We start from the raw sequence: 14,199 nt of genomic DNA, 5'->3' as shown, positions 1-14,199 counted from the left end.
TCACAAACCTCACAGGGAAAATGTAATCCCTTGTTTACAATCTTAACAGAGCCTTGGTTCAGTGACCAGCAGCACTTCCAGCACTTGGTAAGAAACAATCACACCGACCAGACTTGCTGCGCCAGCCTTCCACATCGAGATGAGTTACCTTGCTCAGGACAACCATTTAAATTTCCAGGTACATAATACCCAATGATGTCCTACTTACCTTGTAATTCTGGTGAGATTCGAAGTTGGAAAGTGGAGTGTTGCATGCAGTAGAAAAGGGCATCACTTTCATACCTCTATAAACAAGACCTTTATCATAAAGTTGTTTGAAGACCCACCTAGCAAGTGTAGAGACAAAGTTTTAGAATAATTATATAATCTAAACCCTGTTTCCCCAAATGCAAACATTTATGCCAGTTTATGTTTATAGTCTGTGTCAACCAAAGATATGAAAACACACCATCTCTGAAGATTCTCTGGTAAATTACAACAGATCAGAATGAGACATTATGTAGACATAAAAGTACTGATTCTCTGTTGACATGGAAAAATATTCATAATTTAATGTTGACTGAGAAAAGTAACTGGAACCATATTGTATAGTAAGGTACCAAATATATGAAACTATACAAATAAGTATACGCATTTATTTTTTTCATGAATGCTGAAAATACTGATTTCCACTATGTCTGACATTTAAGTTTTAATTTTTAATAGTTTTCTACTATACTGCCTACAGCTTACATTTTATTATAACGGACAGTATTATATCCCCAGGATTAGAATCTATTTCTCCTACTTTTATTGAATACTTAATAATGTTGCTTTAAGCAAAATGTATTCAATACCACACTACAAATGTCAGTTAACAGTCATCCCAGATTCTCCTATGACTGCTCAACTCTCCCAAATGGATGCTAGGATACACTGGGGAGAATCCTGAAATTTTCCCACTTTATATTTTTACAAAAATTTTTTTAAATATATTTTATTGACTATACCATTACAGTTGTTCTATCCCCCCCTCCATCCTGCACAACCCTCCCCCACCATTCCCCCATATAGTTTATGACCACGTGTCTCAAGTTATTTAGATTCTGTATTTCCCCTAATATTCTTGCCTTCCCCCCTATTTTTTACCTACCGTCTATGCTACTTATTTTCTGTATCTTCTCCCCCCTTCTCCTCCTCCTACTCCCCTGTTGCTAACCCTCCAGGTGTTCTTCATTTCTATGGTTCTGCTCCTGATCTAGCTGTCCTCTTGGTTTGCTTTTGTTTTAGGTGTGGTTGTTAATAACTGTGAGTTTGCTGTCCTTTCATTGTTCATATTTTTTATCTTTTATTTCTTAGATAAGTCCCTTTAACATTTCATATAATAAGGGCTTGGTGATGATGAACTCCTTGAATTTAGCAGTTTATCTGCCCTTCCATTCTAAATGAAAGCTTTGCTGGATAGAACAATCTTGGCTGTAAGTCTTTGGATTTCATGACTTGGAATACTTCTTTCCAGCCCCTTCTTGCCTGGAAGGTCTCTTTGGAGAAATCTGCTGACAGTGTGATGGGAACTCCTTTGTAGGTGACTGTCCCCTTATCTCTTGCTGCTTCTAGGATTCTCTCCTTCATTTTCATCTTGGCTAATGTAATTATGATGTGCCTTGGTGTGTTCCTTCTTGGGTCCAACTTCTTTGTCACTCTCTGAGCTTCCTGGATTTCCTGGAAGTCTATTTCCTTTGCCAGACTGGGGAAGTTCTCCTTTATTATTTGTTCAAATATGTTTTCTACTCGTAGCTGTTTCTTTTCCCCTTCTGGTACCCCTATAATTCGAATGTTGGAACGTTTAAAGATGTCCTGGAGGTTCCTAAGCCTCTCCTCATTTTTTTGAATTCTTATTTCTTTATTCTTTTCTGGTTGGATGTTTCTTTCTTCCTTCTGGTCCACTCCATTGATTTGAGCCCGTTTCCTTTCCATCACTATTGTTTTCCTGTGCATTTCCCTTCATTTCAATTAGTTCAGCCTTCACTTGTCCCTCTAATTTGTGACTAAAATCAACCAGTTCTGTGAGCATCCTGATCACCACTGTTTTAACTGTGTATCTGATAGGTTGGCTATCTCTTCATGGCTTAGTTGTATTTTTGGAGCTCTGATCTGTTCTCTCATTTGGGCCAATTTTTTTGGTCTTGACATGCCTGCTACATATAAGGGGCAGGGCCTTAGGTGTTCACCAGGGCTGGCTACCCACGCCGCTGCTTTGTGATGCTGTATGTGGGGAAGGGGTCAAGAGGGAACAATGGTACTTGCTCTGCTCTCTGCCAAGATTTCAGTCACTTCCCCCACTATCACTATCCACAAGCACAGTGGGCCCTTCTGGTGCTGGTTTCCAGGTGGGTGGGCTTGTGTACCTTCCAAGACCCCATGTGTCTCTCCAATGAACTTTCCTGTGAGACTGGGAGTTTCTCCTGCTGCCACCTCAACGCCCACCATTGTTTTCAATCAGAGGTTTGAGGCTTTATTTCCCAGCGCAAGGACCCCAGGTTGCAAGGTGTGCCTTGCTCCCCCGCTGTTCCTCCTGGTTTATCTGTGTGTGGATGTGGGACTGCCCACACCACCTTGCTGGTCTATCAGCTGCTGCCTTGCATGTCTGACTCCACAATCCGCTGCCTAGTTGGGTTTGACAGCCGCCACCGTGCCCACCCTGGTCCTCCAGTGCCACTTTGCCATGAGTCCTCTCTACCCGGCTGCCTGTTTCCTCCCCTCCTAATGGTCTGGATGGATGCTTCTTCTTTAACTCCTTGGTTGTCAGACTCCCATATAGTTTGATTACTTGTCAGTTTGCTTGTTTTTTGTTTTTAAATTGTTGTCCTTCTTTTGGTTGTGTGAGGAGGCACAGTGTGTCTACCTATGCCTCCACCTTGGCCAGAAGCTACTCCAAAACAGAGTTTATTCTTGTATTACTTATTTATTGCTGCATTTTCCATTTCAACAACTATAAATCTACTTTTCCTCACCCCTGTGTAGTAGAATTACACTTATAATTTCAAATAAACCTACCAGACAGATTCCATGAATTCTGGATACAGAGTTTTATAGTCATTGTCAAAGTCAATCCATCGGCCAAGTCTGGTAACAGTAGACTAAAAAAATATAGATATTAGGCATTAGAGAATGATTATTTTGTTATTGCACACCAATGTGTTTTACTTCCTTTTTAAAATATTTTATTTATTCATTTTTAGAGAGGGGGAGGGAGAAAGAGAGGCAGAGAAACATCAATGTGTGTGAGATACATTGATTAGCTGCCTCTCACATGCCACTACCTGGGAACCTGGCCTGCAACCCCAGTATGTGCCCTGATTGGGAATCAAACGTACAACCTTTGATTTGCAGGCTGGTGCTCAACCCACTGAGCCAAACCAGATGGGCGAATGTTTTTTATTTCATCACCACATTCAATAATTTTGATAAAACAGAACAATCAATGATTCAAGTTAATCTATATTGCAATCAACATGCCATATAAGGTTGAGAACCCGCTTTTTTCCAGCATTCATCCTGTATGTAAATAATGTTATTTACAAGTATGAATATGCCTTTAAAAGTGTACCAAAACTACCACCTGGCAAACACCACAGGCATACGTGTTCCTGGCAAGAATCATTAATAGAGCCCTGGCTGGTAGAGCTTAGTGGATTGAGTGTGGGCCTGAGAACCAAAGGATCACGGTTTGATTCCCAGTCAGGGCACATGCCTGGGTTGCCGGCTACTTCCCAGTAGGGAATGCATGAGAGGCAACCATACATTGATATTTCTCTCCCTCTCTCCTTCCCTTCTCCTTTAAAGATAAATGAATAAAATCTTAAGAAAAAACAAAAAAGGTACTAAATCATTAATAGGTACTAAAACTACTGACTTAAAGTATAAAAAACAGAATATTTGCAAAGACTCTCCCCAATGAATACTGATTAATTACAAAGGAAAAACTCTGACTTTACAATGAAGAAACCTGACACAGATCACCTTAGTGACTAAAGTTAACATTACCAATGAGACATCATTATCATAGGCTTTCCGATTATTACAGACTGAGAAGGGTATGATGTTACTTCTTCAGTATTTTTTCCAAAAATGCAAAACCTACACTGAAGCATGAATTAATGCTAGACATTGATGGACTTCTACAAAATAACTGGTTTGTACTATTTAAAAGTGACAAGGTCATAAATGACGAAGATTGAGGCAGTGTTTCCATATTTAAGGAGACTAAGGAGGTATGACAACTAAATGCAATGTATACTTCTGAATTGGATCACAGATCAGAAATAAAAGTTAGTGGAACTGGTTAAATTTCAATAAGGTTTAACATAGTTTATCACTGTTAATTTGTTTTTAATAATTTGTTTTTGATAATTATATTATGGTTATGAAAGTGTTAGGCGGTCATTGAAGGAGACAGATGAACTCTTCATACTACTTTTGCAGTATTTTTTACATTTATTAATTTTAGAGAGAGAAAGGGAGAGGGGGAAAGAGAGAGAAACATCATTTTTTTTTTTAGATTTTATTTATTTATCTTTAGAGGGGAAGAGAGAAAAATCAATGTATGGTTGCCTCTCATACGTCCCCTGCTGGGAACAGGCCTGCAACCCAGGCCTGTGCCCTGACTGGGAATTGAACCGCAATCATCTGGTTCGCAGGCCCGCACTCAATCCACTGAGCTACACCAGCCAGGGCGAGAAACATCAATTTATTGTTTCACTTTTTATACATTCATTAGTTGCTTCTTGTATGTGCCCTCATGGAGATTGAACCTGCAACTCTGGTGTATTAGAATGGTGCGCTAAGCAACTGAGCCACCTAGCCAGGGCCTACTTTTGCAATTTTTAGTAAGTCTGAATTAACTCATAATGAAAAATTTAAAAACAAGAAAACAAAGACCCAAATGCATATTATAATCACCAGAATTTTTCCCTACTGGCAACCAGGGAAGAAAAGTTAGATTAAAGGGGAAAATTTAAAAGCTCTGATTTTTCAAGTTGATTAAAAAATTTTTATTTATCAATGAAGAGAAGTTATTCAATGTTTTGAGCAGAGAAGAGCAAGATTAACACAATTTTGTGGGAGAAATAGCCTGGCAGGGTGGGCAAAAAGAACATGAACAAGAGACCAGTTAGAAGACTGTTACAGAAACAAAGAGGTGAAAGGGTAGGGAAAGGGTGTAGGAATGAAAATAAATGACTAAATAAGAGATACTAAGAAGAAAGACTTCATAGAATTTGACATTTGATTTGATCATGAGGATTAATATTTGAAGGCTGATACTATTAGCAGAATAGGGAATTCTGAAGAACTGCGATTTTGAGAAGTCAAAGTGGTAAGAAGATCGATAAGGTGAAAAAAATAAAAGCCAGACATTTTTTAAGTTGTAGAAACAAAGAATTGGGTTGACCAAAAAGTTTGTTTGTTTTTTTCTGTAAGATGGCTATAGTACAGATTAGCTGTCTTTTAACTTTAATCAAAACAATTTTTTAGACTATATATATTGTGATAGCTGTCATGTCAGTGTGAAATAAAGAAAAAAAAAACTTCTCAAAATTGGTGAATTTTTATGTAGCCATTTTAATAATAATAATAGTAATAATAGTAGTAGTAGTAACAATAATAACAATAACAAAGCCTTATTATTTTAAGAAAGGTTTTTTAAAAAGCAACTGAAGAACCCTGGCTGATGTAGCTCAGTGGATTGAGCGCAGGCCTGTGAACCAAAGGATGGTGGTTCAATTCCCAGTCAGGGCACATGCCTGGGTTGCAGGCCAGTTCCCAGCAGGGGATGTATGAAAAGCAACAATTCATCAATATTTCTCTCCCTCTCTCCATCCCTTCCCCTCTAAAGTTAAATAAATAAAATCTTTTTTAAAAAAGCAACTGAAAAGCAAAAATAGATTTCTGCAGGGTATGGAGAAGGCACTGTGACTTATCAAAGGTATTAAAAGTGGTTTATGAAGTTTCTTGCTGGTGATTTCTTGATGGAGAATGCTCCACAGTCCAGTAGACCAGTTGAAATTGATAGCCATTTGATTGAGAAATGGAGAACAATCAACCTTTTACCATGTGGGAGATAGCTGAGATAAATATCCAAATCAATAGTTATTGGTGAAAGTAAAAAATTTGACTTTTATTTTACTGAAAGAAAACCACACAAACTTTTTGGCCAACCCAATAATTAATTGAGAGCAACGGAAGAAATAAGGAGTTGGGAACTTTTGTTCGTAAGCCTTCAAAAAAACAAGAAAGAGTAGGAGCTCTGACAGCACTTCACAGTTACCTAAAGGTACCAGCTATGGGAGCTCTACTACTAACAGGGATGAGCAAGATGGGAGTAAAATTCATGTAAAATTCCAAATTAGAATTCATTTTAATTTCTGATTTTTTAAAATTACAACACTCAAGTTAATCTATTTGCTAGGAACGTCTGATTCCTGTCATATACTGTGGGCAGGTAAAAGAGTAAACATGGAAGATTAATTAAGCACATAGAAATAAAAAAGGCTTCAGTTTAAGCTACAGTCCAAGCATTAGGGTTGGAGGTGGAAGCTAAATACTCCTTTAAAAAAGGATGGTTGACCTCTCTCATGTTAAAACCTCACATAGATAACCATACTTTTGTGAGCATAGAAAAAAGCACAAAGGACCATAAACCATTTCAACTCCCATTTAAATTAGAAGTCTTTGTTCATTCTACTGAAAATAACCAAACATACCTTCCACTCGGTAGAATATCTCATCACAATGGTTCGGCACTGCTTGTTATATTCCATAATCCCCATTTTGGCTACATCCTCTGGTCCTCTGATTCCCAGTAGCTTATCAATTTCATATTCCTGAAAATTGACAATAAGACTGTTAACAACCCAGCCCTATAAAAAATAGCAACTCTAAACAATAAAACATATTTTAAAAAATTAGTTCTCAGACAGTCTAGAGAAAATGAACTATAAATAGTATTATAGAAATGAAGTAGAAGAAACAGTCTGATTACAGTAAAAATTCATCGTGCTTATATACATGACAACATTTAACGCTTATTAAGAAAGAAATCAGCCTAAAGGTGTGGTAGGTGTGGTAGGTGTGGCTCAATGGACTGAGTACCAGTTCGTCTCCCAGTCAAGTAACATGCCTGGGTTGCAGGCATGGTCCCCAGTTGAGGGTGTTCGAGAGGCAACTGATTGATGTTTCCTTCCTTCTCTTTCTCCTTTCCTTCCCTTCCCACCTCTCTACAATGAAATAAAATCTTCAAAAACATCAAAACATAAGGTTAGCAATTCCCACATACCACAGGTAAGCCATGACAATCCCATCCAAATCTTCTGTCAACATGAAATCCACTCTGGTGAGCATATCTTGTAACTATATCTTTAATTGTCCCTGCAAGTATATGTCCATAATGAGGCAGTCCAGTTGCAAAAGGAGGCCCATCATAGAAAGTAAACCTACCAGATATAATAAAAGCATGTTAAGTAACTTTAAAACAGAAAAAATTATGACATTTTTCTATAGATGGTTCTTGGCACAGTGCAGTCTTCAAGAAGAAGAAAAGCCGTGAGACCAGTAAATTCAGGTAACTGATTAGATCATTTACTAGAACCCCTGCTTCAAAAAAGCTAGTTAATGAGAGAACAGGAGAGGCCTCCATTGGGCCACCCAGTCTTCATTGATTAGTCCACAACATAACCCGAGTTATCCACCCTGATACTGAACAATTAAGTTACTTATCAGTATAATAAAGCAACAAGTGCCTATCTTATGAAGTTTTTGAGCACATGAAACACATGACCAAAAAAAAAAAAGGACTGGTCTTAGGTGAATGGAAGACCTGTACAGGCAGGAAGTAGCCTCATAGAAGGCTACAACTAGTTTAAGTACTTAAATGAGGTGGTGATAATGAGAAAAGTGGAAAGGAAGAGGATGATTATGTACACACTAGCTAAAAATGGTTCAAATTTAAATGGCTTTTAACACTGGAATTTTATTAAAACATTTAAGTCAATCTCTTTAGATCTTTTAAAGAAAGTGAATCTAATCTATTAAGAACTCATCCATTCACGGTATATTTACAACTGAGAGCACCCACTATATAGACCTTGGAGACCTTGGGAGTACAAGGGAGAACACAAAGTTCTTGTCTTAATGGAACACAGCCTATCTAATGATTATTCTTAAGGACTCTATCTTTACCAAAGAAATTCACATACTTTGGCCTATGTTTTGACTGCTTTAAGCATTCTTGAAAACAATTAAATTCCGACCAGAACTTCAAGATTTTCTCTTCTTCAGCAGGGAAATCAATGTTTTCTGGAACTTGAACCATTTTGGCACTGCAAGAGAAAAACCAAATTTGTTCTTTTCAAAAGAAGGGTCTAGGAGTAAAGATTATCATACATTAAAATGAGTATATATATATATATATACTACTATCCTTGACACTACAGGATGCTTTAAAAAATAATTATAGCTTTTTTGAGGTAAAGTTCATGCACTATGAAGTTCACCTTTTTAAACTGTACAATTTGGGTTTTTTTAGTATATTCACAAATTGTGTAACCATCACTATGCTTTAATTCTAGAATATCTTTATCACTGCTCCCTTCCTTTCCTCTAAAAACCTGTGCAAATTAGCAGTCACTCTCCATTCCCTCCTTCCATAGCCCCTCAATGACCATTAACCTGCTTTCTGCTTCTACAGATTTTTCCCCTCTGTACATTAAAAAAAATTTTTTTCATTTATTTATCTTTAGAGAGGAAGGAAGGAGAGAGGGAGAGAAATATCAATGTATGCTTGCCTCTTGTGCATCCCTTGCTGGAAACTGGCCTGCAACCCAGGCATGTGCCCTGACTGGGAATCAAACTGCGATCCTTTGATTCCCAGGCCCACACTCAATCCACTGAGTTACACCAGCCGGGGCCCCTCTGTACATTTTATCTAGTGGAATCATGTACATACAATCTATTTTGTCTGGTTTTTGTTTAGAATTAGGTATTCAAGGTTCATCTATGTTGTAATATGTACTCACATTTAATTTTTTTAATACTGAGTGGTATTTTACTGTAAAAACACGCCAGGTTTTGTTTATTCATTAATCAGTGCATGGACATTAGGACTGTTTCTACTTTTTGGCTATTGAACAATGCCATGAATATACATGTGTAACTGTTTTGTGTGAGCGTATGTTTTCAGTTCTCTTGGGTATATATACCCAAGGAGTAGATTGCTGGATCATACTGTAACTGTTTAACTTTTTAAGAAACGGCCAGAATTTTTCCCATAGCTGCTGCATCTTAAAATATTTTTCCAGCAGTGAATGAAAAGAGTGAGTTTTTCTACACTTCTAGCCAAGATGGAGGCGTAGACAGAAACACTGTGCCTCCTCACACAACCAAGGTTAAAGACAACAAAGTTTTAGTGACAAAAATGCAACCAAAACACAGAAAATTGAACTATATGTAAGCCCGACAACAACGAACCATTCAGCTAGACTGGTAAAAGGGGGAGAGCCAGAGACTGGCGGATCGGGGTCTCACAGAAAAACTCAGCCAGACCCACCCAGGCGCACAGGCGGAGGTTGGCAGATCCCAAGAACAAGGCTGCGGCGGGCAGACCCAGTGAGGGTGCAAGGCAGCAGGCTGACGGTGGTCACACATTTGTGCGCAGGTAAACCAGGTGTAGGAGCAGTGAGATGGACCCTGCAGGCCCCAGAAGTGGAAAGCAGCAGAGGGGACCACCACTGCCCCTCTTTGACCACGCCCCCACATACAGCGTAACAACCCAGCCACTGAGTTGCCCTGCCCTGGCGAACACCTAGGGCTCTGCCCCTCATACGTAACAGGCGCAAACAGACCAAAATATTATGGCTCAAGAACTCAAAAGCCCCAGAGCCAATAACTCTAAGCGACCGAGAAATACCCAACCTATCAGACGCACAGTTCAAAACACTGGTGATCAGGATGCTCACAGAACTGGTTGATTTTAGTCACAAATTAGAGGGACAAGTGAAGGGTGAACTAATTGAAATGAAGGGAAATGCACAGGAAAACAATAGTGATGGAAAGGAAACTGGGGCTCAAATCAATGGAGTGGACCAGAAGGAAGAAGGAAACATCCAACCAGAAAAGAATAAAGAAATGAGAATTCAAAAAAATGAGGAGGCTTAGGAACCTCCAGGACATCTTTAAACGTTCCAACATTCAAATTATAGGGGTACCAGAAGGGGAAAAGAAACAGCTACGAGTGGAAAAGATATTTGAACAAATAATAAAGGAGAACTTCCCCAGTCTGGCAAAGGAGATAGACTAAAAGAAACAGCTACGAGTGGAAAAGATATTTGAACAAATAATAAAGGAGAACTTCCCCAGTCTGGCAAAGGAGATAAGACTTCCAGGAAATCCAGGAAGCTCAGAGAGTCCCAAAGAAGTTGGACCCAAGAAGGAACACACCAAGGCACATCATAATAACATTAGCCAAGGTGAAAATGAAGGAGAGAATCCTAGAAGCAGCAAGAGATAAGGGGACAGTCACCTACAAAGGAGTACCCATCAGACTGTCAGTGGATTTCTCAAAAGAGACCTTACAGGCAAGAAGGGGCTGGAAAGAAGTATTCCAAGTCATGAAAGGCAAGGACCTACATCCAAGATTGCTCTATCCAGCAAAGCTTTCATTTGGAATGGAAGGGCAGATAAAGTGCTAAATTCAAGGAGTTCATCATCACCAAGCCCTTATTATATGAAATGTTAAAGGGACTTATCTAAGAAATAAAAGATAAAAAATATGAACAGTGAAAGGACAGCAAACTCCCAGTTATTAACAACCACACCTAAAACAAAAGCAAACCAAGAGGACAGCTAGATCAGACGCGGAACCGTAGAAATGAAGAACACATGGAGGGTTAGCAACAGGGGAGTGGGAGGAGGAGAAGGGGGGAGAAGGTAAAGTGTTTTTTAAAAAAGAGCATTTTTACATCAACCAAAGTACATTGACTTAGGTGTATTAAAATTAAGTGTTTTCATCTCCTTGACTTGTTCCAAGAATAAACAAGTGTTTGTTCTGCTACCTGGCTCCCAGGTAGCAGAGTAGCAGGTATGAGTCCTGAGAGTTGCCCTGTGAGACTTGGAAATCCTTTTGGTACCTCACAAAAATGCTGGTCCTTCCCAGCATCACAAAAATGCATGGCCCTGCCGACTAGGTGAGAACCCCTTTCCCAAACCAGGCTGTTTCTAGCCCCATGCTCCCCTCAGCTCTGCANCAAACCAAGAGGACAGCTAGATCAGACGCGGAACCATAGAAATGAAGACTGCATGGATGGTTAGCAACAGGGGAGTGGGAGGAGGAGAAGGGGGGAGAAGGTAAAGTGTTTTTTTAAAAAGAGCATTTTTACATCAACCAAAGTACATTGACTAAAGTGTATTAAAATTAACAGTGTTTTCATCTCCTTGACTTGTTCCAAGAATAAACAAGTGTTTGTTCTGCTACCTGGCTCCCAGGTAGCAGAGTAGCAGGTATGAGTCCTGAGAGTTGCCCTGTGAGACTTGGAAATCCTTTTGGTATCTCACAAAAATGCTGGTCCTTCCCAGCATCGCAAAAATGCATGGCCCTGCTGACTAGGTGAGAACCCCTTTCCCAAACCAGGCTGTTTCCAGCCCCATGCTCCCCTCAGCTCTGCAGAGACCTGAGCAGTCTTCAGCTGAGAGACTCCCCCGGACCCCGTAACCTCAGAGGATTGAGAAATGCTGCGACCGCCTAACTCCTCCTAAGTCTGCTTGTGTGAGCCCAATTTCCCCTGTGCGCTAGACTATTAAAAAGTAGGAGTTGAATCAATGCTGTTAATGCAACAGGCACGATTCATTCACGGGCACAGAACACTGAGGAGGAAAAAAAACCTCCCACCTATTTCATTAGACATGATTTCCCCATCTAATTCATTTGTTTTACATTGTATGTCTGATAATTATTTATCAATCTTTTGTACTGTATGATTTTTGCTTCATGGTGCACTAATAATAATTGAAATTATAGTTCAGTTCAGAATAATTTTATTAAACTATGAGAGCATTCAGGTTATAAAAAATAAAAATAAACTTCAACTGTGTACATAAAAAAAATCTCAAAATAGGTGAGAATTAGTACCTACATCCACAGAACAAAAACCACTTCTGTTGAAATAATCTCATCTATTGAACCTCATGTTCAACCTCAATAACAGTAATTTGATACTGAGGAATGACAAGCATGACCTAAATAAGAAAATTTAAAGCTAAAAAGATGAAAATCTTACATTCACATAATTCCTAGCTCATTCTTATTTTCTGTATTATCCTTTTTAATTGCTTATTCAGTGCTCGCTTCAGCAGCACATATACTAAAATTGGAACGATACAGAGAAGATTAGTATGGCCCCTGCATAAGGATGACACGGAAATTTGTGAAGCGTTTAATTGCTCATTCATGATTTTTGGAAAGGACAAACCTTACAGTTTTCTGATTTCATCCCTAGTGAAAGAAGTTTTGAAGTATCCTTATATAGTTTTGCTAATAATCATTTGATCCATCCAGGGCAGCTTAACTATCTTGTGAGCATCCTCAAGTCTATTCCTCCTCAAAACCTACTTAATATTACTTTATAATTCTAATTATGTTGATGACTAGATTTCCAAGCCAACATCAGGTTAGAAGGGACTGCTGAAAATGAAAAAACAAGCAAAGAAGATGGAAAACCTTAAACCTATAAATGACTTTAGAAATTCTGAAAACATCAAAGTATAATCACAGTAATTGACCCATGTCATCAAAACAAAAAGTTTGTTATAAGCATTGCTTTTCCTCTTCTTTATTTTTGAGATCCAAGAGTACTTTTGAGTTTTATATAGGAAAAAAGAAAGGAACGGGAAGATTGTTTAATTAACTCTACTATCCATTTCTGATTAAATGGTATTAAACAAAAGTTGATGCCATTTTGGATCTTCAGCTATTGTTGCAACCTCCAGCCTTTCAGGGCGAGAAAAAGGTGTTAGTTTATACATTTATGGATTGGGGTCCTCCTGGTTCAGGGACTACCTTATTCGAGGACAACTAAAACTTAAGGGATCACGATGGAAGACTAGATCTTTAGATATCAACACATTTATTTCTGTAGCTTGTAATGATCCTCATGGCTGGTCCTACAATTGCCAGGATCTGTGGGAACTATTAAGAGTAGACTTACCATTCCACCTCTGAATGAGGCGTCACTACTCACATTTTAACAAGACCAAGGGATTACCATGTACATCAGAGTGTGCGTCATTACTCTGCAACTGTTCTGAGCACATTCAAGACTATCTAGCTAATTTTTTATTTTATTTTTTTGAGAAAATGAGATTTAAGCTTTTCTGAAGATGGCTCATAACTTTTATAAAAATTTCTAGGGAGCTACTATTCCCCAAAAGACTAAGAATCACTGCATTATTATGCCAAATACAAAGATTCAAAATAATGGCATTGCACATTACTTTGAAGAGACATGTTATCAGTGACAGGGCCGTGCTCGCTATGGAAGAGAAACAGCCTCCATGTGTAGATCACAGGCTTGTATTGCCTCCTCACATCCACTGAAAAACTACTTGCACTACAGCATCCAGTAACCACAGAGCACTTATGGGTGACAAAGAGAAGGAAAACTAACTTCCCTGAAGCTATGCTCAGGAAAGTAATTTCTTCTTCCCTCTTACTACCATCCAGGTCTCCAAGATTCCCAATTCTGTAATTCCTTCAGACCTCTCTAGGCTCAACTTCATGTTCAGCAATTTCTTGATACCCTCTTTGACTTTTACCTCAATAGATTTTAGAAAATAAATCTCACGATCTTCCTTGTCACACCTGCTCCCACTTTTAATTCAACCATAGTTGTAGTTCCACTATTCATTCCTGTTACCTGAAATTTCTGAGTCACCTTTAATACCACCAAATAATGCCTATATCCAACTGATCACCAAGTCATAGGGATCTTGCTTCTACTGTTCTTCATAACCTATTGCACTGAGTCAAAGTGAACCCCAGAGGTAGTCCATCTCCAGCGTTTTCTCAGTTTGGTTATATCCTATCATCCAAAGACAGCAACCGAAGCACAGTTTTTATAGACACATAACTAAAATAAATATCCATACAGGTGACTAAAATAAACTACAGTA

General features: G+C 38.7%; 1 protein-coding gene and 2 non-coding genes across 6 annotated transcripts in view; 1 reads left to right on the top strand and 2 right to left on the bottom strand.

Moving 5' to 3' along the window:
- Window positions 1–14,199, bottom strand: part of IARS1 (isoleucyl-tRNA synthetase 1) — a 117,389-nt gene that overhangs the window by 100,536 nt on the left and 2,654 nt on the right. For all 4 annotated transcript variants that reach the window (XM_037037269.1, XM_037037270.1, XM_037037271.1 and 1 more), the window contains exons 2-6: window positions 8,235–8,357; window positions 7,316–7,472; window positions 6,744–6,863; window positions 3,037–3,119; window positions 209–326 (exon numbers count right to left, since the gene is read on the bottom strand). In XM_037037269.1, the coding sequence (XP_036893164.1) occupies window positions 209–326; window positions 3,037–3,119; window positions 6,744–6,863; window positions 7,316–7,472; window positions 8,235–8,350 (594 nt within the window). In that variant the 5' untranslated portion in view covers window positions 8,351–8,357. The remainder of the gene's footprint in view (window positions 1–208; window positions 327–3,036; window positions 3,120–6,743; window positions 6,864–7,315; window positions 7,473–8,234; window positions 8,358–14,199) is intronic.
- On the top strand, window positions 12,369–12,475 carry LOC118980628 (U6 spliceosomal RNA). Its single transcript, XR_005065154.1, has one exon. It is a non-coding gene; the product is annotated as a U6 spliceosomal RNA (small nuclear RNA).
- On the bottom strand, window positions 13,531–13,662 carry LOC118980640 (small nucleolar RNA SNORA84). Its single transcript, XR_005065166.1, has one exon. It is a non-coding gene; the product is annotated as a small nucleolar RNA SNORA84 (small nucleolar RNA).

Source organism: Sturnira hondurensis, unplaced genomic scaffold (genome assembly GCF_014824575.4).
Source record: "Sturnira hondurensis isolate 20B ecotype Veracruz unplaced genomic scaffold, ASM1482457v3 Scaffold0022910, whole genome shotgun sequence".
NCBI classification, from domain to species: Eukaryota; Metazoa; Chordata; class Mammalia; order Chiroptera; family Phyllostomidae; genus Sturnira; species Sturnira hondurensis.
The sequence above is the reverse complement of the archived record's forward strand: the minus strand, read 5'-3'. Positions and strand labels throughout refer to the sequence as shown.